Below are 26468 nucleotides of genomic sequence, written 5' to 3' on the forward strand. Positions count from 1 at the left end.
GACTGACTTGAACTTACTACGCAGCTGAAAATGGCCTCTGTCTCCTGAGTGCCGAGATTACAGGCATACCACCAAGCCTAGCACACAGGAGTCCTTGTGATAGTCATTTGTCACCAACAAACTGGCAAAACCACATAGAATATAAAGCCAACAATATTATTTCCCAGGGGCACATATCCTGCAGCATTCATGACTCCCAGCAGAACTCCAGGCTGATCAGAAGCACACCTAGACACCATCAACCCTGTGCCTGATAACTGATGGGCCTCACCCATGATGACAAGACTGATCTCCACTGAGGGCCCTGCTACTAGAGTAAGCTCAGCTCCTTCCCAGACCCCTCAGGGAGGTGACAAGTTCTACAAAGGTCTACAACTTGATAAAGCTCACAGCTACCCTCAGGTTGTTTGAAACAGTAACTATTATAAACCCAATATTAAACCAATATAAAACCTATTGTAGGGAGGACATAAGAAACAAAACAAAACAAAAAATCTTTTTGGGGCTAAGAGTCAAGCAACAGCAGTGGGTCTGAGAATAAAGGGTTGTCACAGACTTAAGTGGAACATACATCAAGGCTATCTGAGGCCACCTGGTGGTGAGATAGGAGTGCTGCATATCTTAACTTTAAAAATAGGGACAAGTTTTAATCAGTCCTAGACAGTTTCTTTAAAATCAGCAAGTTCCTGCCAGGCATGGTGGCATACACCTTTAGTCCCAGCACTCAGGGGGCAAAAGGTGGATTTCTGTGAGTTCCAGGCCAGACTAGTTTACACCGTTCCAGACCAGACCAGTCGTAGTGAAACTCTGCCTCAAAAAAGGGGGCTGGAGGCCGGGTAGTGGTGGCGCACACTTTTAAATCCCAGCACTCGGGAGGCAGAAGCAGGCTTCTGTGAGTTCGTGATCAGCCTGGTCTACAGAGCTAGTTCCAGGACAGCTAGGGCTGTTACACACAGAAACCCTGTCTCAAAAAAACAAAAAGTAAAAGGAGGAGCTGGAGAGATGGTCCAGTGGTTATGGACACTTGTTGCCCTGGCAAAGGACCTGAATCCAGTCCCCAGCACCCTCACAACAGCTCACAGCCATATGTAACTCCAGTTCCAGGGAACTGATGTGGTCTTCCAGTCTCCACAGGCACCAGACATGCATGTGGAAACATACATACATGCAGGCAAACACTCAAACTCATAAAAAAAAAAAGTAAATCTTGGGGGGGGGGTTAAACCCTTTACTTCATAGTTGGGCCATCTAAGATTCAGGGAGGTGAATTAATTTATCTAAAATCACAGTTAATAAAAGGCAGGGCTGAAGCTAGAAACAACTCTCTCAAGCCAACTCTCTCAGCTCGACAAGAACAGGATTTTTTGTTGCTGCTGTTTTGATTTTGGTTTTTAACCTTTAGCTCTTTTTCCCTGTTTGTTTTTTGTTTTTGTCTTGTTTGTGTTTGTTTATGGAGACAGGGTTTCACTGTGTAGCCCTGGCTGTTCTCAGACTCAGAGATCTGCCTACCTCTGCCTCCTGAGTGCTGAGATTAAAGGCGTGCATCACTAATACCCAGCTCTTTCCCTGGTTTTTGTTGTTGATTTGGTGTGGTATCCCCACCTACACAAATGAGATCCTGAATCCCAAATTATGTAGCTAAGAGTGACTCGGAACTTCTAATCTGCCTCCGTCTTTGGAGTTCTGGGATTATGATCATGCATCACAACACCCAAATTATTCAGTAGGATTGAACCCAGGGCTTCGTGCATACTAGGCAAACTCTACCAACCTACCAACTGACCTGCATTCCCCAAGTCAAAGTGGCCAAAATCTGAGTGAGGCCCTAGGTTCAATCTCCAAGTATCTTTATTTATTTTTTGTTTTGTTTTGTTTTTGTTTTTCGAGACAGGGTTTCTCTGTGGCTTCCAAGTATCTTTAATATAAGCACTTGGTGTTAAACAATTACAACCTTGAAAAGGAAATAATAAAGTGGGGATGGACACATTTGAGGAAGTTAGCAAGCTGTGACTATTATATACATAGATCAGGGAATAGGGATTTCTGGGTAAAGACTGAAGCAAGCTATTTCAGAGATGGTAAGCGCAAAGGCCCAGAGGCAGAGGCCTGTCCTGTGAGTTCCATGTAGTTAGAAGGCCAGATGACCCAGGCAGTGACCACAGAAGGTAACAGGACACACACGAGAACACTGAAATGCAGAGACTTGGTGACTTACTGCAATAAGACTACTGCCTGCTGTAACTACAGCCTGAACGAAGGAAGGCAAAGGGTGAAATCAGAGAGGCAGGTCTGCAGACCACAGCCCAGAACAGAGTGCCATCGGCTAGGGGTGGGCACGACCGGGAGCTGGGAGGAATACTGAGTGCCAGAGGCCAGTTTCATGCTAGGGTAATGCCAGCTATGAGAAGAACACGTCCAGAGGACGGTTCCAGACATGGGCACTTTTCTGTGGGCACTAGTGGATAACAGTCGGCTTTACTAGAAACACGAGTTGGGAGTTCCAAGGAAGGTCTGGGCTGCAGAGAGCAATCTGAGAGTGACCTTTTACTGGAGGCATTTAAAGCCATGAGGCTAGATGGGACCACACAGAGCATTAGTGAACAGACAGGAGCCAGGACACGAAGGAATCAACCACCTCCGAACATTTTAGGCAAACGTTCCATCGTTCTCTCTTTCCCATGGCCTGCCCTCTTTTCCAGGACTCCAGTCACAGTGCGGTGAGCTCCTGAGAGCGAAGGCTTCTGAGACACACCGCTCCAGACCTGGCGCTCCAGACATGTGCCTCAACTACCTCAAGCAATTCCACTCACCTTTCAGGGTGAGCTGGGACTTCTCAAAAGGCAGGGCCACTCCTGCCCGGCTGGAGCTGGCAGATGCCATGTCATCACCATGGAACTGCAAGAAAAGCAGGAGGCAGAGTTAGACGAGGAGGAGACGAAATAACAACCCAACGGGCTGAGAGCCATCTCGGTGGTTAAGAACTGTGGACCCTGCAGAGGACCTGGGCTCAATTCTCAGAATCCACATGGTATTCACAACCATTTGGAACTCCAGGTCTAAGGGACCTGATGCCTTCTTCTCACCTCCAAGGACGCCAAGCACGAACATGGTATGCAGAATACAAAATATTTATCCACATAAAATAAAATAAATAAATTTTAAAAAAATTAAAAAGAAAAACTCAACCCCAGAATAGCTATGATGGTGCATGCCTGCAATTAGTATGACAGCAAAACTTGTCATCCCAGCACTTGCAAGGTGGGGGCGGGAGGAGCAGATCAAGGCCATTCTCAGCTACACAGTGAGTTCAAGGCCAGCCTAGTCTACACAGTGAGCAACACGATAGGGAGATGTTGTCTAAAAAAGTATAAATAAATAAGTAAACTATTAGCCCAGCTTTTTATGGCTCTGATGAACCTGAAGATTTGAGTGAACATTTCTCCAATGATCCCAATTGACTAATAAAGCCATGAAAAATACACGATGCCACCCACAGGTGTTCCCGTCATGCCTGGAGGCTAGAAGTAGAAGCTCACTTGAAACAGAACTCTTACTCAAAAGTGATTTTTGGAACATCATCATTTTTCATTTGGAAAATATTGGTTCTTTGAGCTGTATAGACATTCTAAACCTTAGCACATTTCATTACACAGCATTAAACACACACATTTGTGAATGTCATCAGTGATCTCATCAGACAGGCGTCCTAACGGCGGAAAGCTGTCAAGCCCGTTGTGGAGTGTCCCAAAATTGTAATTTTCTTGTAAGAATGATTTTGTTACTGGCAAAAAATTCTGTCAGTTGTTTTTCTTAGTGTCAGGTTTGCTTCATTCAGTTTGAAGAAAATGTCTGCCAATTTCTCAAATCTAGTAACTTCAATTTGTTTCTCAGATGTCTTCTGAAGGAAAATGGTTATTTCATGAAGAAAGCAACACTTTGGCTCCAGATTCAAGGACTGCTCAAGTGCTTGTCTTCAGCAGCTGCTACAGCTCACCGTGCAGCAGGAGCACACTCCACAACGAGAGCAGAAAAAGACGGCTGCCAAGATGGCTCAGCAGGTGCAACACCTGCCACACAAGCCTGGAGACCTGAGCTCAATCCCTGAAACCCACACAGTAGGAGGGGAGAACCAGCTGCACAAAGAAGTCCTCTGACCACCAACCTCCACATTAGTCATGGCTTGGACGTATGCGCATGCACACACTCACACACATACACACACACACAATATTAGTAATAAATAGGAGCTGATGAGATGGCTCAGTTGTTAAGAGCATGTACTACTCTTTTAAAGGAGCTGAATTCAGTTCCCCACACCCACATCAAGCAGCTCACAACTGCCTATAACTCCAAATTCAGGGTTTCCCACACTTACTCAGGCACCTGAACAAACACACACAGACATACACAAGCACACTGATGCAATAAAAACAGTGAATTTTTAAATTTTTTGTTTTGGTTTGGTTTTTGAGATAGGGTTTCTCTGTACAGCCTTGGCTATCCTGAAACTCACTCTGTAGACCAGGCTGGCCTCAAACTCACAGAGATCCAGCTGCTTCTGCCACCCAGCTCTGGGATTAACAGTGTGTACCCCAGTCAGCTCACTCGAGGATTCTGTGTTTCTTCCTACCAAGACTGTATGGTGATGGGGAGCATGGGGACAAAAGCACACTTGGGTGCAACACCAAGGGTTTGACTGCTCTTTGCTTCTGCACCTTCAATGCAGGCTGATCACAGTGAGGCAGTGAGGGATGGACCAGTGTTGTTTTAGTTTTGACGATGGGGAGCCTCGGAGACTTCTGGATATCTGAGGACCATATTGAAACTGTTGTGCAGAAGCAGCAGTGTACAGGCCGAGAGGTGAGGAACACGAATAAAATCCTAGAACCTGAAAAGCAGCAGGATCTCTTTGAGTTCAAGGTCAGCTTGAGCTACACAGGAAGACTCGGCCTCAGAAACAAAACACTGAAAGGGCTGCACGTGGTAGCACACACCTATAATTCTAGCAGTTCTCAGGAGGCTGAGGCAGGAGGGTCACAAGTTTGAGATTAGCCTTCGCAACAAAAATCAAAACAAACCATCAGCCCAGAGCTATACTCATGACAGGAAAAGTCCTCTGAATTCAAATTACACCTATAACTCTGGCCTGGTCTTTATAGATAGTCTGCCTCCGGTGGAACCCTCCAGAATGTTCCTTGTAGAATAGTATTCTGGAGCTCAAGATCCCAGGAGACCTTGCTGCCACCTCCAACAATGATTCTCGGTCCCCTCCACATGGCTGTGCAGACAGCACCAAACAACTGAGTGCGCTCAACTCTGAAAATATAGCTTCTAGGACCCCACAACTTTCTCTCTCTCTCTCTCTTTTGTTTGTTTTGTTTTTTTTTTTTTTTTTTTTTCTTTTTTTTTGGTTTTTCGAGACAGGGTTTCTCTGTAGCTTTGGAGCCTGTCCTGGAACTAGTTCTTGTAGACCAGGCTGGTCTCGAACTCAGGGATTCACCTGCCTCTGCCTCCCAAATTCTGGGATTAAAGGCATGCGCCACCACTGCCCGCCCCACAACTTGCTTTGGATTTTCTGCCTTTTCAAATTGTGATATGTTTCGAAAATGTGACGCTACACCACCAGTTCACATGCACAATTCTTAAACGGGGCAAGAGGAGGGAAGATGTGGGAAGAGAAGCAGAAAGAGAAGGAAATGCAGGCTGAGTACAGTACAATGCCCTTGGTGAACAGGTGAACTTACACAGAATAACCATGTCACAGGGGACACACGGTGAAAGAAAACATGACAGCATGGAAAGGAAGGAGCCACTGAGGCCAAAACAGAAGCTCCCTCTATGCAGGACAAAAGGCAGGAAGCAGGGGAATTGGAGACGGAGACTGAGAAACTTCTCTATGAGCAACATTTAGTCTTTTAATATATATTACACAATATATATTAGATGTTTCTGTTATGTGTAGGAGTATTTTGCCTGTGTGTAAGTAGGCGTACCATATGCATATCTGGTGCCCTTCGAGGCCAGGGTTCCGATTCCCTAGATCTGGAGTTATGGGAGGTTGCAAATCATCATGCAGGTGTTGGGAACTGAACCTGGGTCCTCTGGAGAAGCAACCAGTGCTCTTAACCACTGAGCCCTCTCTCCAGTCCAAAAATCAGTGTTCTTACAATATGTACCTGGGTCTCTGAACCATTTTGTAAGTTTGACCTTTTTCTCTAAGTGAACAACTTTTAGGGGAAATGATAGTATACTGAATTCCAATAAATCAGGCCCTCGGGTCAGTGCGTAGAGTTTTGCGGTGTAGCCCTTTAAAAACAAAAGACTATTTTTTAAAATCTTGATGTCTACTGGGGCTCTCTCTTCCCTAAGGCAACTGAAGGGGAGCTTTTGAACCAGCTTGTTCTCCTGAGCTTAGGACTGTGCTCCAAACTCAATGAAACTTGGAGCCCGCACATGACTTTGCTAAGGAAGAGAAAGACCAAGTATCTTGAGCTACAACTAACAGCCCCAAAACAAAATCAAGGATAAATGCTAAAGAAAATTTAGAAAGAGCAAAGGCAGCTGCGAATGTAGAAGAAATAAGGGCCCCTAAATCCACCATCACCTTCTCTCACCAGCCATTTGTAATTACAGCCCACCATTTATGAACACTGGTCTCTGTTATTATGTGAGCTTTGTCTGTAGTTTCAGATCCAATTAGCCAGGTCCCACCTGCCCATTACAAAGTAAGCTATGCAGACTGTAAAACCTGTCCAGTGTGCATATAAAGGAAAACAACCATAACCAGGAAGTGAAGACGGAGTCAGTCTGCTGAGTGTTGACTCACATCAGAAAACCTACCACACAGGAGGCAGAGACAGATGCCAGAGATTGAGGCTAGCCTTGGCTATACCACAAAACTCTACGTAAAATAAATACATAAATAAGAGACACTGGTCCCCAAGTAGTTAGAACCTATTAGCTTGTCGCAGGGCCTCAACATCAACAGGACCTAAGTGAGTACTGTGCCGGGTTCATAGTTCCAATGCACACGACAGGAAAACTTGAACACAGAATGAGTTCAGCTTCTGATTCAGATACACAGGGATGACTAACAACTTTTTTAGCTAGTAATGAGGAAGTGTTTACATACAATCAGAAAGACAGAGTAGGAGAGAGGAAAGGAGGAGGAGGGAGAAGAGAAGAAAGGAATAAAAGTCAGGAAAATGGAGCTACCTTATGAGCCCAAGGCAGGCGGGGAGGAGGGAGACTGGTGGTTAAATACTACTGAGGGCTGGGTAGACCAAGAACTTCACCCCCAAAGACAGTAACGGGCCAGTGAAAGGTGGGAAGACATCAAAACTTCTTTCCTTTACTAGATTGAGCAGATATACCCAATTTCTAAATAAATAAATAAAATGGCATTCTATCTCTGAACTTCTCCTCCTCCTGAGTCTTGACAGGCATTTTTGCTTTGTTTAAGGTCTTCTTTACTTGTGTGTGTAAGCATATGTACTTGTGTGCACGCAGATACCAGAAAGGGATGCCAGTGCCATCCTCCATGCCAAAGGGATGCCAGTGCTGTCCTCCATGCCAGAAGGGACGTCAGTACCATAATCTGTCACTCCCCACTTACTTTGTGGCAAAGTCTCCTCTTGAACCTAATGACTAAGCTGGAAGTCAGCAGCACACAGTAATCCTCCTGTCTCAGCCCTCCACCAGGGATACCTGGCTAGATATTCAGGTGCTGGGATCCAAACTTCAGTCCTCCCAATTCCATACAAGTGCATATAACTGCTAATCTCTCTTCCAGCCAATGGTTTGCTTCTTAAAGACATGGTCTCCTATAGGCCTGGCTGGTCTTGAACTCATCAGGTAGAAAGGTCAGTCTTGAAATCCTGATCCTCTTCCCTTTGCCTTCCAAGTACTGGGCCTTGAAAGTACTTTTAAAATAAAAGACTGAGTCTTGGCATGGTGGTGCAGGTCTCTAATCCCAGCACTTGGGAGGCAGAGGCAGGTGAATCTCCAAGGGGTTTGAGGCCAGCGTGGTCTATAGGATAAAAGACTGAAAAACTTAAAATAAAAAGGAAAGACCATATGGGAAGAGTAGACGTGCAGCTGCCCCTCCTTAAACCCTTCCCAACTTTGTTTCCCAACAGACTGAAGGACCTGAAGACTCTAGGCAGACACACCAGAGAGGGTAGCTCCCAGACACCTATCATGAGAGAAAGCACAGGTCTGTGAGAAGCCTCAAGTCCTCTCTACTCCGGTCACTTTCTTCACTGTGGTCCTGGCACCCAGACCAGCCTGCTGGCACTTCACACTTCAAGTAATGCTGGGGATGTAGCTCAGCCTGGCACGTGAAAGGCCCTAGGTTCAGGCTCCAGTACAAAGAACAGTTAATGATCCCAGCTGGAAACAAGAGGGGATGTTCCATGACCCTTGGTAGCACTGCAGGTAGAAGGTAGGGCTGGCCACTAGACTCCTTCTTTTCCTTTATCTTTTCTTGAAGAGCTGGGCATCAGACCCAAGACCTCAGGCTTACAAGTCAAGATATGCATAGCCTGTCTTGAAAAAATATAAAAGGTAAGTTCTCTTTAGTCAAGATTGGTTTCAAACTTACTATGTAACCATGGACTTCAGATCCTCTTGCCTCCTCGCCCTGGGTGCTATGGACAACTGATGCAAGCATCCAAGCTGGTTTGTGAGATGCTGGAGACGGAGCCCAGAGCTTTCTACCTGCTACGCTACAGCCCTCACATCGTCATCCTTTCCAGGCATACACTGCTCTGGTTTCATTAGATTCAGAGTTGAGCTGCCATCACCTCCATCTAATCCCAGACTCCTTCATTAGCCCCAAATAAACCCTATTTTGTCAACAACCAGCCCACCCCTCCCTCCCCCAGCTCCTGGCAAGCATCAATCGATTTTTGTCACAGAGGATTTGCCTATTCTAGACAATTTATACAAATGCAATCATGTGACCTTCGTGAGGCCTCTTGTGACTGTTTTCTTTCATAGAATGTTTTCAGGTCATTGTAACGTATATCCTTTTATGGCTGAATGTTGCTCCGTTGTATGGCTATACCTTTTACTTACCATCTGGGTTCTTAGGACCAGTTGAGTTATTACTTTTTCTTGTTTAAGTTTTTTAATATTTATTTATTCATTTTTTATTTACTTGTAAGTGTGTGTGCCTACATGAGTTCCTATGTGTACCATGTGCATGTAGAAGCCCATGGAGCTCAGAGGGGGTTGGATCTCCTGGAATTGGAGTTTCAGGCAGTTGGGAGCCACCACGTGGTAATTGAACTTGGGTCTTCTAGACCAGCAAGGGCTCTTAGCCACTGAGCCACTTCTCCAGTCCTGCTTACTGTTCTTCTCAGTACTCAGGACATAGGACAGGCCTGAGCCATGAGCTTTAAGCAGCACTGAGCCCTAAGCAGCGTGGCCTGCACTCAGCACTCTACCTCTGTTCTCTATCAGGGCCACTAGCCCAGGATGCCCTCAACTCTTTACAGAGTTACAGAGTGGGGGATGACCTGAACGCCTCATCCTCCCGAACCCAGGACAAAGTTCTGGTTGTTCTTGGCTACATGCTGCAATGAAAGAGAGAGAGAGAGAGAGAGAGAGAGAGAGAGAGAGAGAGAGAGAGAGAGAGAGAGAGAGAGAGAAAAAAAGAAAAAAAGAAAGAGGTAGTCTTACAAGTTAAGGCTCATACATTATCTGTTCCATGACCCACTTGAACAGACTCATTCTGAGCTGTGTTATTTCCCACAAAGATGTCTATACTCTCCTGATGTTATGCACTTGATACTGGTTAGTTATTAATATCAGTTTAGGGTGAAACCCTGATTTTTTTTAAACTAGTTGTAAACCTGGGGAAAAGAAAGAGATGGAGAGAGAGAGAGAGAGACAGAGAGAGAGAGAGAGAGACAGAGAGACAGAGAGAGACATAGACAGAGACAGAGAGAAAGGGAGGAAGGGAGGGAGGGAAGGAGGAAGGAGGGAGGGAGGGAGGGAGGGAGGGAGGGAGGGAGGGAGGGAGGGAGGGAAACACAGAGCTTTGAAGCTCAGCATTCAGAAGGTAGGGACAGACGGATCAGGATTTTAAGGCCAGTGATAGTTACACAGTAAATTTGAGATCCTGTCTCAAAAAAAGAAAAAGAAAAGACTCCTTTAATTCCAGTACTACGGAGGCAGAGGTAGGTAGATCTCTGTCAGTTCAAGGTTAGCCTGGGTTACAGAGAGAGTTCTGGGCCAGTCAGGGATACATGGTGAGACCCTGTCTCAAAAAGAGAAAAGAGAGGAAAAAAAAAAGGAGGAGGGGTGTGTTGGAGTAGTGGCTCAGTGGCAGAGCTCTTGTCTGGCACACATGAAGCTCTAGGTTCAATACCCTGTACTAAAACAACACATGCGCACGCGCGCGCGCACACACACACACACACACACACACACACACACACAGAGGAAAAAGGAGGAAGAGAAAAAGGAGGAGGAGGAGGAGAATGAGGAGAAGGAGAAGGAAAAGAAAGACAGAACCAGCCTGACCTAGTGGCACAGGCCTCTAACCTTGGGCTGAGGCAGAAGAATCACAAGTTCAGGGCTAGCCCATGCTACAACAGTGAGTTCAAAGCAGACTGAATAGCTGAGACCATCTTGAGGGATAAAAATGGTGAAGCAGCACTGGGGCATAGCTCAGAGGTAATAAGCTGGCCTGATAGCACAAGGCCCCAGGTTCAATTCCTAGCACCCTAAACACTAGAGAAACAGACTTATTTATAAGGAAAGACCAACCCTGCTGCTTTTCTGAAAGACATAAAAAAGCAGAGTCTGTCCCAAAGACCTCTCCTCCCTTCCCATGCTCAAGCTTGTCTAGATCTTTCCACACACACACAGGCTTCTTTCTCGGCCTCTTCCCACCGTCTAGCACCAAACTGCCTTCCATTCACCAGAGGCCCAAACAGAAAAGCAATCAAACTTGGAAGACTTTGTCAACTTGCGGTTTACAACTGGAGAGGAGCTTTCTGCTGGAGAGGCTACCAGCACCAGCTGCCTCCACCATGCAGTCCAAGTTCAACCCTAAGTAGTGTGCCTGATGTACACTGGAGATAAGACCAGCACCACATCCACCCAACATCAGTGCCCCGATCTGTCTCCAAAACAATGCAGGTGACGGCACTGCATTGGAAGGTGAAGGCAGCTGGTCATTGGAAAGGTCTGAGGGTGGTGGTGAGACTGACCGCTTGGAGCAGACGAGCTCTGAAGGAGCCACCAAGAAACAACAACATTAAACACGGCTGAAACATCACTTCTGATGTGACTGTCAACACTGGCCCACAGGTGCAGCACCAATCTTTAGCTAGAGAACTTTCTGCAACTATTGAGATCCTGTGGCCCCAATGAGGATGGCTGCTGTTCCCATGACATCACAGATGATGTCAGCAGTCATGCAGTGGAATACCTAGCTAGTTAGGAAGCAACAGGAGCCTGGGCATGGTGGTGCACACCTTTAATCCTAGAATCCTACCACTAGGGAGGCAGAGGCAGGCAGATCTCTGGGTTCAAGATCAGTTTGGTCTACAGAGCAAGTTCCAGGACAGCCAGGGCTACACAGAGAAACCCTGCCTCAAAAAAAAAAAAAAAAAAAAAAAAAAAAAAAAAAAAAAAAAAAAAAGATGGAAAAATATTTCGAGAGATCTGACCAAAAAAAATTATGGAAGGAAAATGATCAGCTAATAATAACAGAGATGGCAAAACAGATCTCAGGATAAACAGAAACACAACAGATAAGGCATGACTGACCAAAGGAAGAGGCCTGCCTGAGTGAAGACTTGGCATTGCCCAGCAGTTATCAGCAAGTCACTGCTGCTAAGCTGAGGGCACTGATGAGAACAGGGAGCTCACAGCCTTCTAAAGACTCCAGTTGGAGGGGGAGGACCTTGGACTTCCCACAGGGCAGGGAACCCTGACTGCTCTTTGGACTGGAGAGGGGGAGGGAGGAAGGGGAGGGACATGGGAGGAGGGGAGGAGGTGGAAATTTTTAATTAAAAAAAAAAAGACTCCAGTTGGAATCCAATGGAACAAGATCTTAGAGATCCCAGAGTCCATCACAGTCCTAAGTGATGTAGGTACTCAAAAGCTCTTTTGGGCCAGACTGCTCAGATGGCTCAGCAGGAAAAGGTGTTTGCTGCCAGCACTGAGAATCTGAATTCCATCCCAGGGTGTCCTCCACACATGTGCCTTAACACACATGTACACGCAATGAGTACACAAATGTATTTTTTTCACAAATGTATTTTTTAACAGCTCACTGGTCTAATCAAAATTTGAGTTGATGCTCATGAATACACTATTTTACTGAGAAAACATCAGATCCCAAGACCAAGACTGAAATCCAAGGGTCACTCACCAGTCAGTGTGAGATTACATTTATGATTAATCTATATGATGGCAGGCTGTGGTGTGTATGTGTGTGTGTGTGTGTGTGTGTGTGAACTATATTCAACTTGTGTTTGGCAAAGTTGGTATTTTAAACTTTAAAAACCCATGTACTGGGGCTGGACAGATGGCTCGGAGGTTAAGAGCACCGGCTGCTCTTCCAGAGGTCCTGAGGTCAATTTCCAGAAACCACATGGTAGCTCACAACTATATGGCACTGTCTCCTGGAAAGTGTATATATAATAAATAAATAAATTTTTAAAGAAAAACCATTTATCGTTCCACCTGTCTTTCTCTTTTCCAACCTTGGAGGCTCCTAAACTGGTTGTCAACACAGAAAGCCAGAAATTCCTGAAGTTAGCACTTGAGCCAATCTCAGAACAGTTCTCGACTACTGAAAAAAAAAAATAAAATCTATCAGCTTGTTGGTATTTGTTTCATTTTTGTTGATGTGCATTGGTGTCTGGCCTGCATGAAGGTGTCAGGTGCCCTGAAACTGGAATTACAGACAGTTGTGAGTCACCATGTGGGTTCTGGGAATTGAACCAGGGAACCAGGGTCCTCTGGAAGAACACCCAGTGTTCTTAACTGCTGATCTATCACTCCAGCCTCAAGCCTGTTGTTTTTAAAAGGGCCTTTAATCTCAGCACTTGGAAGGAAGAGGCAGAGAGATCTCTGGGTTCAAGGCCAACCTAGTCACAGTGAATTCCAGGACAATCAGGACTAGTTAGTGGAAATCCTGTGGCAAACAAACAAAAAAGGTCTTTAAATGACAAAAGAAGAGACCCAAGTTCCTAGTGACCAGCAGCAACAGCTGCAGCACTTAGCAGGCCTTCAGAAGATTGAGATTTGCTCCAGAAGTTCAAACCCTGCAGCACTGTGTTCACACTACCCTGGGGGTGACCTTGTCCACTCTCAACTCCAGCCCTGGTTACAGACTTCCTGTCCCTGCTTGACACCAGGGACTCCTCTAACTGCCCCAGCATCTTCCCTTGGGTCAACACTAGGCTATGCACAATGAATGTGAACAAAACTGAACCCAAGTCCTGGCTACCCTATAGGCTCCCCCCCTTTCTTTTGAGTCAGGGTCCTACATAGCCCAGGCTGAACCCAAAGGATAACCCAGTCTCTACCTCATGAACACTGGGATTACAGACATGTGCACGAGGTGTTTATGCCCCAGGCTTTATGCACATGAGGCGAATACTCTACCAGCTGGGTACATCTCCAGATTCTGTCCCCATTTAATGACAGCTCCATTTCTACTTGTTCATACCCAAAACTTGGAGTCACTTTCGCCTGCTCCCATCCTCCCACATTCCACATCCCCGTCACCTCATCCACAAATCCCACTGGCCGAGCTTCAAAATCTAGCCCAATGCGTTTTTTCACCGAGTGTGGCAATGCCCTCCTCATCCATCTTTTTGCTTCTTCCCTGGTTCCCTTTCTCCTCCACACAATAATCCCAGTGGGTCTGCCAAAAGGCAGGATGGACTGTATCCACTCCTCAGCTCAAATGCCTCACTCATCCCGTGAAAACCAACATCCACACAAAAGGCCTTCCCTGGCCTGCCCAATGTTTCCTCCCACAACCAACACCCTTGTGAACTCAGTCTCTCCACCTCCGACTCACTTACCCCTCTCCAGCCATACTGTGTTCCTGGCTGGTCCCTAAACCTGCCAAAAGTATTTCTCCTTCCAGGCATTTGATCGTGCTCATCCCTTCACCTGCACCGTTCTAACCTCAGTCAGTCACGTGACCCATGCCTTCTCCTCTTTGGAATCTTTATTCAGGAACCAGCACACCTGTAATCCTGGCACCCAAGAGGCTAAAGGCTTCAGAAGGGGGTGTCAGTTTGAGGCTAGCCTGAGCACTGAGCAAATGTGAGACCTGCCTCCCAACCCCCCCCAAAAGTGCTAAGATTATAGGTATGAGTCACTGTTCCCCACTGAAACTTACTTAATTATATTGTATTTAACATAACAAATATAAAATATTACCATTTGTAGCATGTATTTATAGATTACATTTATATGATTTTACTAGAATATAAAAACATCAGTGTAAGCAGGGCAATGGTGGCACACCCCTTTAAACCTAGCACTCAGGACACAGAAGTAGGTGGATCTGAGGCCAGCCTGGTCTACAGAGTGATTTCCAGATCAGCAAGAGTTACACAGAGAAACAATGGCTCAGAGGGATGGGGGCAATGAAACATTTCAGTTCATATTGAATCTTCAAAATCTGATGGATCTGACATTCACAGGCCATGCCAGGGTTCAACAGTTCTATGTGGCCAGCGGCCTCCATGCCGAATGGCCAAACTCCAGCGCAATGCCTGTAATAAAGTAGCAGTGAGCAATCCTCTCGCTTCTGCCTCCCAACTACTTGGATTACAGGTATATGCCACTTATACCCACCCTAATAGCACACTTTTTACATTTGAAAACTATTTTTAAATGAAACTTTTTATTGCTTTTATGAATAAAACCTAATAGGTCTAGGAATAAAAAAACCTATGTGGAAAAGACGGCTCTGCAGGTGAAGGAGTTTGCCACCAAGCCTGACAGCTGGAGCCGGATTCCCAGGACCCACAAGGTGGAAGGAGAGAACCAACTCCATCATTTATTTACTAGTCTGGAATCTAAAGTCAGGACTTCAGGAAGCCCCAGCTTCTTCACCCACGAGAAGGAGAGCAATGCATCCTTCACAGATCATGGCTTGAATGAGATGCTGGGCCAGGCACATGGTAAATGAATGCCTGCAACACCAGCACTTGGAAGGTAGAGACAAGAGACTCAACCAATCATAGCTTCCTTAGCAACATAGCCAGTCTGAGGCCAGCCTGGGCTACAACTTACCTTGTATCAAAAAGCCAAAAGACACAGTGAGACCCTGTGTCAAAAAAAAGAAAGAACAAAGAAAGGCTGAGCATAGTTTTAACTTTAATTTAATTTTAATTTAACACAACTTTAATTCCAGCTCTTGGGAGGCAGAAGCAGGTGGATCTTTATGAGTGCTAGACCAGCCAAGGCTACCTAATGAAACTTTGTCTTAAATAAATAAATAAATAAATAGGAATAAATGAGATTTTGGTATAAGATTTTTGCAGATGGGAAAGTTATCATTAAGTAAAGATTACCTGGTGGTGCAGGCCTGCAATCCCAGTTACTCAGGAGGCGGAGGCAGGAGAAGCACAAATTCAAGGCTTGCCTGAGCTACAGGAGTCTGAGGCTACCCAGGGAAACTTTAGAGATTCTGTCTAAAAAGAAAAAATTATAAAAAGGAAGGCTATGGCTGTGAAGTTCAAGAGCAAAACACAAAGTGAAAGAGACTGACAAGCCAACCCAAGCCTTCCCTCCCTCAGGCTCCTTGTTTTCCCGTAGACCAAGAACACAGACCAGAGCTAGCTTCGCTAACGAAAGAAACAGAAAACTTAAGTCCAACCCCTTCTTCACCACATACAGCAATGCGACCTTTAGAAACCCCCTAATTTCTCTAACACTGACCGAGTACTCACAACATACCAGGCAAGAGGCTAGTAGCCAAGGGAGCCACATAAAATAGGATTGCTGCCCTTGAATGATTTAGTCTAGTAGGAAGATGAGTAAAGAAGGAAGGAAAGCATAACAAGCCGAGATGGCTCAGCAGCTACAGCATTCATTTAGGGCCTTTCTTTCTTTTTTTTTTTTTTTTTTTTGGTTTTTCGAGGCAGGGTTTCTCTGTGTACCAGCCCTAGCTGTCCTGGAACTCACTCTGTAGACCAGGCTGGCCTCAAACTCACAGAGATCCACCTGCCTCTGCTTCCCAAGTGCTGGAATTAAAGGCATACACCACCACTGCCCGGCTTCATTTACTGCTCTTCCATAGGACCAAAGTTTAGTTCCCAGCACGAAACTCCAGAGGCTCACAACCACCTGTATCTCTAGCTTCAAGGAACCCAATGCTCTCTTCTGCCCTCTGTGGGCACCCACACCCTACATACGGCATTCATACACAGACAGGAACAAACACACACACACACACACACACACACACACACACACACACACGCGCGCGCTCTCACACACATACATACTTTTTTTTAAGTCAAACTCTTAGCTGTTTGTTCTCTGTTAAGAGTAAATGACTTCTCAAGACTGCTACAAAAAATTAACTTTTGAATGTTTGTCATATACCCCAAAGCCGTCAACTCTTAATGTATCAATGCGAAGTACTTTCTTTCCCCTAGTGACCAGTGGTTCTGGCTCCTGTCAACGTCCCATTTGAAGCCCTACTCCTTCATCGCATTCATAAAACTCATTTCCCTTCTGCAAAGTTTAGTAAATGTAAACAGAAAGAGGGTGGCCCGTTTGCTTGTTTAGGACTTAACCGTGTAGCCTGGGACTTAAGAAGCAAGCAACTTCATGCCTCAGCCCGGAGGATGAACAACCTGAAGATGGGTATTTTAACCTCAAAAAAAAAAAAAAAAAAAAATGACCTAGGTCACATAGTTCTAAGGAACACCACGGAAACTTCTGTGTCACCCCACCTAGTCACAGCTGGTCAAGATAAGAAGTCACATGGTAAAAGAAGCTGCGTAACTTAAACCTCAGACAGAATGTCTAGAGCTGTGTCGGTACACTTTTAACTGCCCAAGACTTAAGCAGTCAATGCGTTGCTGAGGTAACGCTGGCCCAGGTCGCTGACAACAGTGTGGGTTGTAAGTCATGTTATGATTCCAGCAAAGCATCTACACGTCTTAAATTTTTTGTTGTTGTTGTTCTCGAAGATTAGCCGATCCTGGAGCATCTCAAAGAAAGATGATCTGAAGGGCTAGGCTCCCAACAAGTGGAAACCCTAAGCAAACAGGGCCAAGTGGGTGTGACCAGAGTCAGTCGATCAAGACTCAGGAATCCCTCCTGAAGTTTAAAAACTGAACTGGGGACCGAAATCAAACTCTCAGGTCGCCATCATCTTCCAAGAGGACGTAAGGAAGACTCTCAGAACGGGGTCCAGGCCGCATCGTCCAGATTTTTCTCCCTGTCCCTACAAGCCAGACGCCCACTCCCAGGCAGCCCCTTCCAGGGAGCATGCAAGTCTCCCCGGCTGAGGTCGGAACCCCTGCATAGACGTGGCTCCCTCCGCACCGCAGGCGCCCGGGCAGGGGTCCCCCTTCCGGAAGCGCCAGGAGCTGGCGACTCCCACCGGGCCCAGCGCCCACCCCGCTCGGGCGCGAGCCGGGACACCCCTCCTCGGAGGCCGGAACCGCGCGCCAGGCCCCTCCCACAGGAAGCCGCCGCCCCCCGGCGCCCGCCCCGCGCCGCCCCCGGCCCCTCACGCCGCCGGCCGCCCCCGGCCACTCCGCGCCCGCCCGCTCGCCACCGAGCCCCCAGCGCCCGCGCCACCTACCTGCAGCGGCCACACCAGCGGCGCCTAACTCCGCTCCACTTCCGCCTTCCAGCGCCCGCACTCGGACCGGGTCACGTGAGCGCGCGCGGTCACCTGACCCGGAAGAGGCTGGCCGGGGCGCGCAGGTGCGGACCACCTAAAAGCTACACTGCGAGCCTTTGACTTACTGAAGTCCGTAAAGGAAAGGGTCTTTTCCCCCTGTGCCCAAGCTAACGTATAAACTGGGGGCTCACCGGGCACCAGGGGTCTTATTTCTTCCTTTGGAAGTAGATAGAGTTGTTTCCCTCCGTGGTACAGGTGGGAGAAGACCATCCGGTCTGTTAAGTCAGCGAGCCTGTCGGGGATTACTGGACAAAAACCGTATGCTAGCCGGGTGCTCGCCTTTAATCCCAGCATTTGGGAGGCAGAGGCAAGCAGATCTCTGACTTTGGAACTAGACTGGTCTACAGCGTGAGTTCGAGAACAGCCAGGACTACGCGGAGAAACTCTGTCTTGAGAAACAAAACAAAAAAAACTTGCTAACCAAAATATTTTATGCTCCTCCTAAATTTGAATGTCGGATAAACCGTGTAACTATAGTCACGTCCCCAAATTTGCAAAGGATGTATTGACACTACAAAAGTATGCCGATCAAAGTTAAGCATCTCGTGTATTTGCTAATATTGGCGGCCTGTGCCAACTATATGCAAAGCCTTGTTCTCAGTTCTAGAAGTATAAATGCCCTAGCCTTTGTAGAGCATCTGTTCTTGTTCCAAGAAGCAAAAGGGAAAAGGGGGGGGGGGGTACACTTCAAAACTTCACCCAAGTCCATAAGTGTCCCTATGGGACGCCGACTCCTTCACTATATGGAGTAAACTGAACGTTAAGGATTAGCAAACAGGGCCTCTATGGAACCCTGGCTTACCTGGAACTCAGCGCTGTCCTCGGCCTCCTGATTCCTGGCGCTGCAGGCATGCCTCACCACAGCCTACACAGCAGAAACTTTCTGGGTTTTACAGGACTGAGGGTTGAACCCAGGCCCCTGCCTATACTAGTCAAGGACGCTACTACTGACCTCTGTTGCCAGCCCTTTTGTTACCTTCCTAGTTTTACCTGGAGCAGGGTCTCGCTTAAAGTGCTCTAACTGGCCTTGAGCCTTTGAGTCTCTTTCCTTAGTCTCTAAGTAGTTAGGATTACCAGTTTGTGCCAGTGGGGGAGTGGAGGGAGGAGACAGGTCGAGGCACAGTTTCCTGTAACCTAGACTGGCACCCACCTCCCAGCGGATGGTTCAGATAATAGATGTGTGCCAGACCACCTGGCTTTTTGTTGAGTTTGATTTTGGTTAACTGAAAATCATATTTTTTTTCATTAGTATTTTATTATATGGCTGTTTTGCCTGCATAGACATCAGTGTACCACCTGGGTGTCTGCTGCCTTTGTCGTGGGTTATCTACTAGAGAAGACTGTTCAGACGTGGGTCTAAGCCAATAGAAAGTCTTTATTAGCCAGCCCGCAACTACACTGGGTATGCAGGATCAAGCAAGGTTGGTACATTTAGAGACTTTCCCAGAACTATGGGCTTTAATGGATTAGGTCCTTGCTCTCTGTGGCAGGTGGTGCTGTCTACATGTAGAGTTCATGGCCTGCATGATGCTTTCATCATGGAGTCTGTTGTGCTGAGCTCTGGGTGCCTACTAAGGTCTGAGGCCCTGTTACATTCCCCACTGGTCCTAGTGAATGAGTCAAATTGTGAATTTACCCTACTCTAAAGAGGTGTAGTTGGACCTGGCGAAGGTGGCACATGCCTTTAATCCCAGCACTCGGGAGGCAGAAGCAGGCAGATTTTTGTGAGTTCAAGGCCAGCCTGGTCTACAGAGCAAGTGCCAGGACTGCCAGGGCTACAGAGAAAAAAAATCTGTCTCAAAAATAAAAACGGGGTGGGGGTAGTTGGTACTAGGAGCCATTGAATTTACTGAACTGATACATAATTGGCCATATACTTTAAGATGCAGGGGCCTGCCATTAATCCACTCGGAATGAGAATTAAAGGTCCAGCCAATGCTGATAGACCCAGGGTCTCTAAGCAAACAGACACTGGGATTCATTATTTGATTTATGTCTTTGTCTCTTTTTTCTTTTGGAGATATTCCTCAACCATGATTTTTTTTCTAATTACTCTTGATCAGTTATCATTAAAACCACTGGTTTCTCTCAAAACCATACATAGTTTCCTTTTTCTCATGAGCAGTAAGTCGAAGCCTCTCCAGTTTTGAACAAACATTTCTTCTGGGGAATCCGACTGTTGTTTTAATTCAGAAGTGGAAACTTTGAATACCTTTAGATCCTGATCAGCCTGTCTACTTAGTTTGGAAAGCATTGGTAGAGGCACACTTAGCCAGGCGGTGGTGGCCCAGTCTCTGCGAGTTCATGGCCATCTTGGTCTACAAGAGCTAGTTCCAGGACAGACTCCGAAGCCACAGAGAAACCCTGCCTCGAAAAACCAAAATAAAGAGGAGAGAGAGAGAGAGAGAGAGAGAGAGAGAGAGAGAGAGAGAGAGAGAGAGAGAGAGACACTTAGTCACCATTAGTACACGCCCACCAAGCAGTCTCTGGGCCCAGTAATATTGCTGTTGTACAGATGAGTTAACCCGCTGAAAAGCGGGCATCAGAATACAGGGAAGTGCTTAGATGAAAGGCTTTGGTTATTAGACAAGTTCCAGTTCCTTGCAAATCCTTTAACACTAATTTGGGCTGCCCCCAGTCACAATGAGTTTTGTCGGTCAATGAGCTGACAGTCCAAACAGTAATCCTGGCTGATTTCTGGCTGGAAAGTATTAACTCTATCCCCAGGGTCCCTTCCTATGTCATAGGGTCTCATTCTCCAGGTTCTCCCTGTTTTGCAAAGGCCAGACTCTTTCTTAAGGACTTCTTTAGGAAGCCTTGGTTTCATAATTTTCCCGATGGAAATTCCCTTGTTTCTGGCAATCAGGCGGCCCAGCCTTAAGGCATGCACAGAAGTATAAACTCTGTATTCCTGCCTCCAAAGATAAACTCCCATATCTTTCTTTTCCTCCAGTACAACCAGAAGCTTAAATTGGGCATCAGAGGGTAAGTAAGATGGAATGTGTGTTGCTGCTCTGTAGCCACATTAGCTATCACCTCCCCTGTGTCTGTCTTTCTCAGATCCCTGGTCCAGGCAGTAGGGTTGGGACCATCACCCTGTATTCATAGCAAACATAAGACTCAGGAGCAGGGAGAGGGGCAGTGAGTGGAAGGGCCTTGGGCCCGATGAAACCTTAATTGTAACGGGTCCCTAGCCCAGAGACGGTCTATTTGGCATCAACATTCATGTCTTCCACTTCCTTGACCTGGGTGTGTTGGATCCATGATGCAATGCTACTTACTTTCACAATCAGAGGAGTGGAGAGAATTGCCATCTCGGCTCTTTTCCAAGTAGATTCCAGCACCCCTTTTGTTACCAGCTTGACCAGGTTGTTTGTATCGAAGGACTCGAACAAGGATAAACTGGTGGTGGTCTCAGAGGTCGGCTAGGTCTCTCAGCTAGTCCAGTGAATAGCCTATATGGAGGACTGGAGGGGTCCTAATGACTTGAGAAAGGAATGCCTCGGGAGTTCTGTCAGCTGCTGGTCTCTGAGCTAGAGAAGTATTGGGAGAGGTCTTCTAAATATAATCTCGTAGGGAGTAAATCCTTCCCTGTATGGGGTGTAGCAGGCCCAAAGCTAAACCAAGGGTCCTTCATGCACCCTTCCCTGGACTCTAATGACAATAGTTGTTGGCAGCATCCTGCTTCTTCTTTCTACCTGCCCAACATCCTGAGGTCTGTGTGCACTGCACAGTGAAGTTTTTAGTCTTTATCTAAATCTTTAGTTATTAATTGAGAGGTTTGGCTATGAAAGCTGGGCTACCGTCAGACCCCATTGCTAAGGGGAGGCTAAATCAGGACCAGTTCCTGGAGGAGCTTCTTACTATTTGTGCAATTTCAGTCTGGGTAGAATGCATCTACCCACCCGGAAAAGGTATCTATAAGAACTAGCAAGTACTTGTATCCTCCCTTGGCAGGCCAATCTCAGTGATGTCGGTTTTCTGAGAGTTCACTGAGGTGTTGGTCTCTCATTTGAACCCCCTTTTGGTCTAGTTATAGCATATCTTGGTCTGAGCAACTCAGAAAGTTTTGTGAACCCCAAATGAGGAGCCTGGTGAAGGTCATTGCCAGAGCCCTGCCTGTTGTTTCTGGGAGAATGATCTTTCCCTCCGATGTCTTCCATCAATCTGTGGGTTTGAGCTGTCCATGCCTTCTTTATTATGGAGTTGACAGGCCTCACTGATGTGAGGGCCATTTGTCAGACAGCCAGACCCTCAGTTGGCAGTGAAGCATGGCAATTCATAGGGAAAGCCAAATAGTCTCTAGGAGGGCCAAAATTTTCTAGTGTCCTTTTGTCCAGCAGGGAGAAGCCCTCTTTCTCTGTGCATCATGCTATAGACGTATTCAGTAGTAAAGACATAGTGATTATCTGCATGTATGGTGGTGGGCTTTCCTTTTTCCCATCTGTGAACCCGGGTCAGATTAATCAGTTTTGCTCTCTGGGCTAGGGTTCCTGACTTGGCCCTAAATAATTTCTGTTAAAGTGGCTATTGCGGCTCCCACGTATTGGTCTCATCTTTCTTCTCATGACAGTCATGGATGAGCACCTGTGGACTGTCAACAGGCAACAGGGTAACAGGACTGTCATTGGATTTCTCAAACCGGACTTCAGGGTAGACCAGGAATAGGGCCTGGTACTGGGTCACACAGACATTAGACAGCAGCGTTCTGGTGTTCCTCGGAGGAGGGTCTCAACCACGGGGGTACTATGAGTTATAAGATCCTGACCCAGAATTAACTTGTTTGTTTTCCATTAGACTAGCCTTAGCTGCCATAGCTCTTAGACAGGTGGTCCATCCTGTGGCTTCCTCCAGAGCCCACTTGTTAGGACAGGTATGCCACAGGGTGTTTCCGTGGCCCCAAAATTCGGGTTGAATTCCTATTGTCTTTTGTTTCATGAACAAACAGATGAAACAGTTTTGAGGCATCTGGAAGTACTAGGACTGGAGCTGAATTTGCTTTGTAGACCAGGCTAGCCTAAAACTCAGAGACATCCCCGCTTTCACCTGCCTCCCAAGTGCTGGGATTAAAGGCGTGTGCCAGCACCACCCAGCTAGTTTTTAAAGCCTCAAATGCCTTTTCTTCCATTTCAGTCCAGATTAGGGGCTCGGTGTCCACTTTGTGCTGGTGTATAGGGCCTTGCTATTCCCACAAACTCTGGTATCGAGAGGCAGAAATACCTGACTGCCCCTAGGAACTCTTGGACCTGTGTCTTAGTCTTTGGCTTGGGATCTGAAGGATAGCAGCAATCCTACTCTGAGACAGGCTCCTCTTGCCTCCCGTCAGCTGGTAGCCAAGATAGAAAGTCTCTGATGTACAAAGTTGGGACTTCTTAGCTGACATTCTGTAGCCCGGGGTCTGTAACTCTTAGACCCTCAGGAGCCTTTCATAGTCTTTCCCCAGGGAACCTCTAATGGCAGTGTGGGAGGGTCAGCTCTTAGTGCCTCATCAAACAGGTTGGCGAATTTTGTTTGGTTTTGTTTTGTTTTTTGTTTTTGTTTTTTTTTTTTAAATATTTATCTATTTATTATGTATACAATATTCTGTCTGTGTGTATGTCTGCAGGCCAGAAGAGGGCGCTGGACCTCATTACAGATGGTTGTGAGCCACCATGTGGTTGCTGGGGATTGAACTCAGGACCTTTGGAAGAGCAGGCAATGTTCTTAGCCACTGAGCCATCTCTCCAGCCCCTTTGTTTTTTTTGTTTTTTTTTTTGAGACAGGGTTTCTCTGTGTAGTTTTGGAGCCTGTCCTGAAACTTGCTCTGTAAATCATGCTGGTTTTGAACTTACAGAGATCCATTTGCCTCTGCCTCCCAAGTACTGGGATTAAAGGCATATGCCATCACCACCTGGCTGGGTTGGTGAATTTTTAAATCTTTGGGGCAACCTGGTCCATGTAAGTTGCCCATTATAATTTCCCTCTGGGTCTGACCACGTAAAAGCAAAGATGTATTGACTCACTTCTGCCAATGAAAGACTGAAGAATGCATCCTTCAGGTCCAAGACAGCATGCACCTGTTTCTCCGGAAGACTCAGACTTATGAGAGTCAGAGGCCCCAGGTTTCTTCATAGGCAGGAGAGGTGTATTCCACGGCGACTGCCAGGGCACCAGGATGCCTATCTCTCCAAGCCAGGTAATATGGACTGCAATTGCTCTTTTTGTTTCCAGGGTCATTGGGTATTGTTTAATCTGGATGGAGTAGCTGAACTGGTTAGAGGACCCTGGTGTTGAGCCAGTCCTGGCGGGTGGGTTCTGCCCATGTCTCCAGGAATCTTTGTCGTTGGCAGGGAGATAGTCTAACCATATCTTTTGATTGGAGACAGTACTTTCAGATAGGCCATATTCTTCTGACAGAGGGTAAGACATCAAAATTTTGCTGGGTATCTGTAGTTGGAATTTTCTTTGGGCTACAAAACAGCTCTCAGATAAAGACACGGAAGCTTGTTATTAAATACAAATGCTCAGGTGTAGCTTAGGTTTATCCCACTAGCTCTTTTAAGTTACCTTCTTTCTATTCATCTGTGTTTGCTTTGGGACCTTTCCTTCCCTCCCTCCCTTCCTCCCTCCCTTCCTCCTTCCCTCCCTCCCTCCCTCCCTGTCCTACTTTCCTGCTTCCTCGTCTGTCTGGCCCCTGGTATTTCCCTGATGTCTCTTTTGCTTTCTCCCCTGAGCCTAAATTCCTCCTCCTACTTATTCTCCCAGCCTGGAAGTCCCACCTACACTTCCTCCCTCACTATTGGCCATTCTGCGCTCTGTGAGTTCAAGGTCACCCTGGTCTATAAAGTGTGTTCCAGGACAGGCCCCAAAGCTACAGAGAAACCCTGTCTTGAAAAACAAAACAAAAGAAATTAAATTTAAAAATACTAAAAAAGTGGAAGCAGTTTGGTGGGGGTGTTGACATAGAGTTTTCCTGTGTAGCCTTGACTATCCTGGAACTCACCCTGCAGACCAGGCTGGTCTCGAACTCACAGAGACCCGCCCGCCTCTGCCTCCGAGTGCTGGGATTAAAGGCTCGTGCACCACCACCGCCCGGCACTGTCCAAGCTCTTCGCTAAGCCGTCTCTCCAGCCCCGTAAATAAGGTTTTTTAACTTTTGATAGACACTAGGCATTCAAAAACCGAGCTTTCTTTTCCAGACAATGTCCTAAGCCAGGGTTTTAGAGCGTGTCCCTGGGCCACAGTAGCAGCATTACCAGAACCGCCACTCTTCAGGTCCTGTCCACAGCTACCACGTCAGACACTGAGACCCCGTGAGCTTGTTTGAACAAGCTCTCTAGGGTTCCGTTGCACACTTGAGTTTCAGAATCGCCGACCCAAATCAGCTTCTTTTCTTTTAGTTTCATTTATGTGAGACAGAATCACCGGTAGCCCAGGCTAATGAGCTAGGTACGTAAGTTAGGATGGCCCTGAACTCTCGAAGTGGTGGGATTGTCTGCATGAACCGCCGGGACCAAATTTCCAGATCATTCTTCATCTAAGCTTTAAATCATAGAATCCCTTTCAATTTGTACAAATCTCTTTGACTAGACTCCGATTCTGTATCTCCACTCACTGTTTAGGTCAACGTGGAAAGTCCGCTGCAGACAGGGAAATCTGGAAGAGGGATCGCTCCTGAGTGGAGTAACGAGACTGGAGGTGGAAGGGCCCGGACAGGCATTTCTGGTGATGCCAACTGCAGTGAAGTCAACGTTGGGTGGTGGTGGAGGTAGAGATGCGGTGGCTCAGAGATTCCTACCTCGAATGCTTTTGTTGGCGATGCCTTAAATTTTTGAATTAAAAAAAAAAAAAGGAAGTGGTAGCCTGTGACTGTGGCATCAGCAGGGGAAGAGCTTAGGCCCACCCAATCAGAGAGGTACACAGCGAGACTGTGTGCGCTAATAACGTCGGAACGCTGACGAGGGTGGATGCTGGAAATTTTCAGATAAAATTTCTAGGAAATGTGGACCGGGCATGAGGATTGGACATAAATGTTTAGAAAGAGCTCTCTAGGGCTCTTAGGAGCAGACCAGAAAACTGGCTCAGAGCACTTAGATAAGGTGGATCAAAATCGCTGTTACTCCAGCTCCAGGAGATCTGCCGCCCTCTTCTGGCGTCCTCAGGTACTCCCAAATTTATACATATAAATAAAAAAACATACATGTGCATGCATAGTTTGTATACTACGATCATTAATGTCTGGCAGATAGGTAGCATTGCCGAAGAAAAGAGCTTGAATTGATTGAGGTGGAAGGTACCGTATATGCAGGGCAAGAAAGGAATGTGACACGGAGGGTGAGGCCACCCAAAGGCAGGGAGACTAGGGTGAAACTTCAGCAAAATCAGGTAAATCCAGAAAGAGGAGGCTATAGACAATGTCAGAGCCTGCAGAGAAACAGACGCCAAAACACTGAAAAATTTTCTCTAGGAAGTTAGTCTTCAGCTGGGATATAATTTCAGAACAGGCAGAATGATAAATTCTGAAGGCTGGGGAGACTGAGGGCTAAGAAGCTTATCAATGTAAAATATTCGGAGA

The 26468-nt window shown here is 46.6% G+C and overlaps 1 protein-coding gene across 1 annotated transcript in view; it reads right to left on the bottom strand.

Annotated features, from left to right (window-relative positions):
- Wwp2 (WW domain containing E3 ubiquitin protein ligase 2) overlaps positions 1 to 17902 on the bottom strand; it is a 124330-nt gene extending 106428 nt beyond the window's left edge. Inside the window, exons 1-2 of the mRNA XM_038312884.1 lie at positions 17813 to 17902; positions 2811 to 2895 (exon numbers count right to left, since the gene is read on the bottom strand). Coding sequence (XP_038168812.1) covers positions 2811 to 2880 — 70 coding nt within the window. The 5' untranslated portion in view covers positions 2881 to 2895; positions 17813 to 17902. The remainder of the gene's footprint in view (positions 1 to 2810; positions 2896 to 17812) is intronic.
- Positions 17903 to 26468: the final 8566 nt, after the last annotated feature.

Source organism: Arvicola amphibius, chromosome 15 (assembly GCF_903992535.2).
Source record: "Arvicola amphibius chromosome 15, mArvAmp1.2, whole genome shotgun sequence".
Taxonomy (NCBI): domain Eukaryota; kingdom Metazoa; phylum Chordata; class Mammalia; order Rodentia; family Cricetidae; genus Arvicola; species Arvicola amphibius.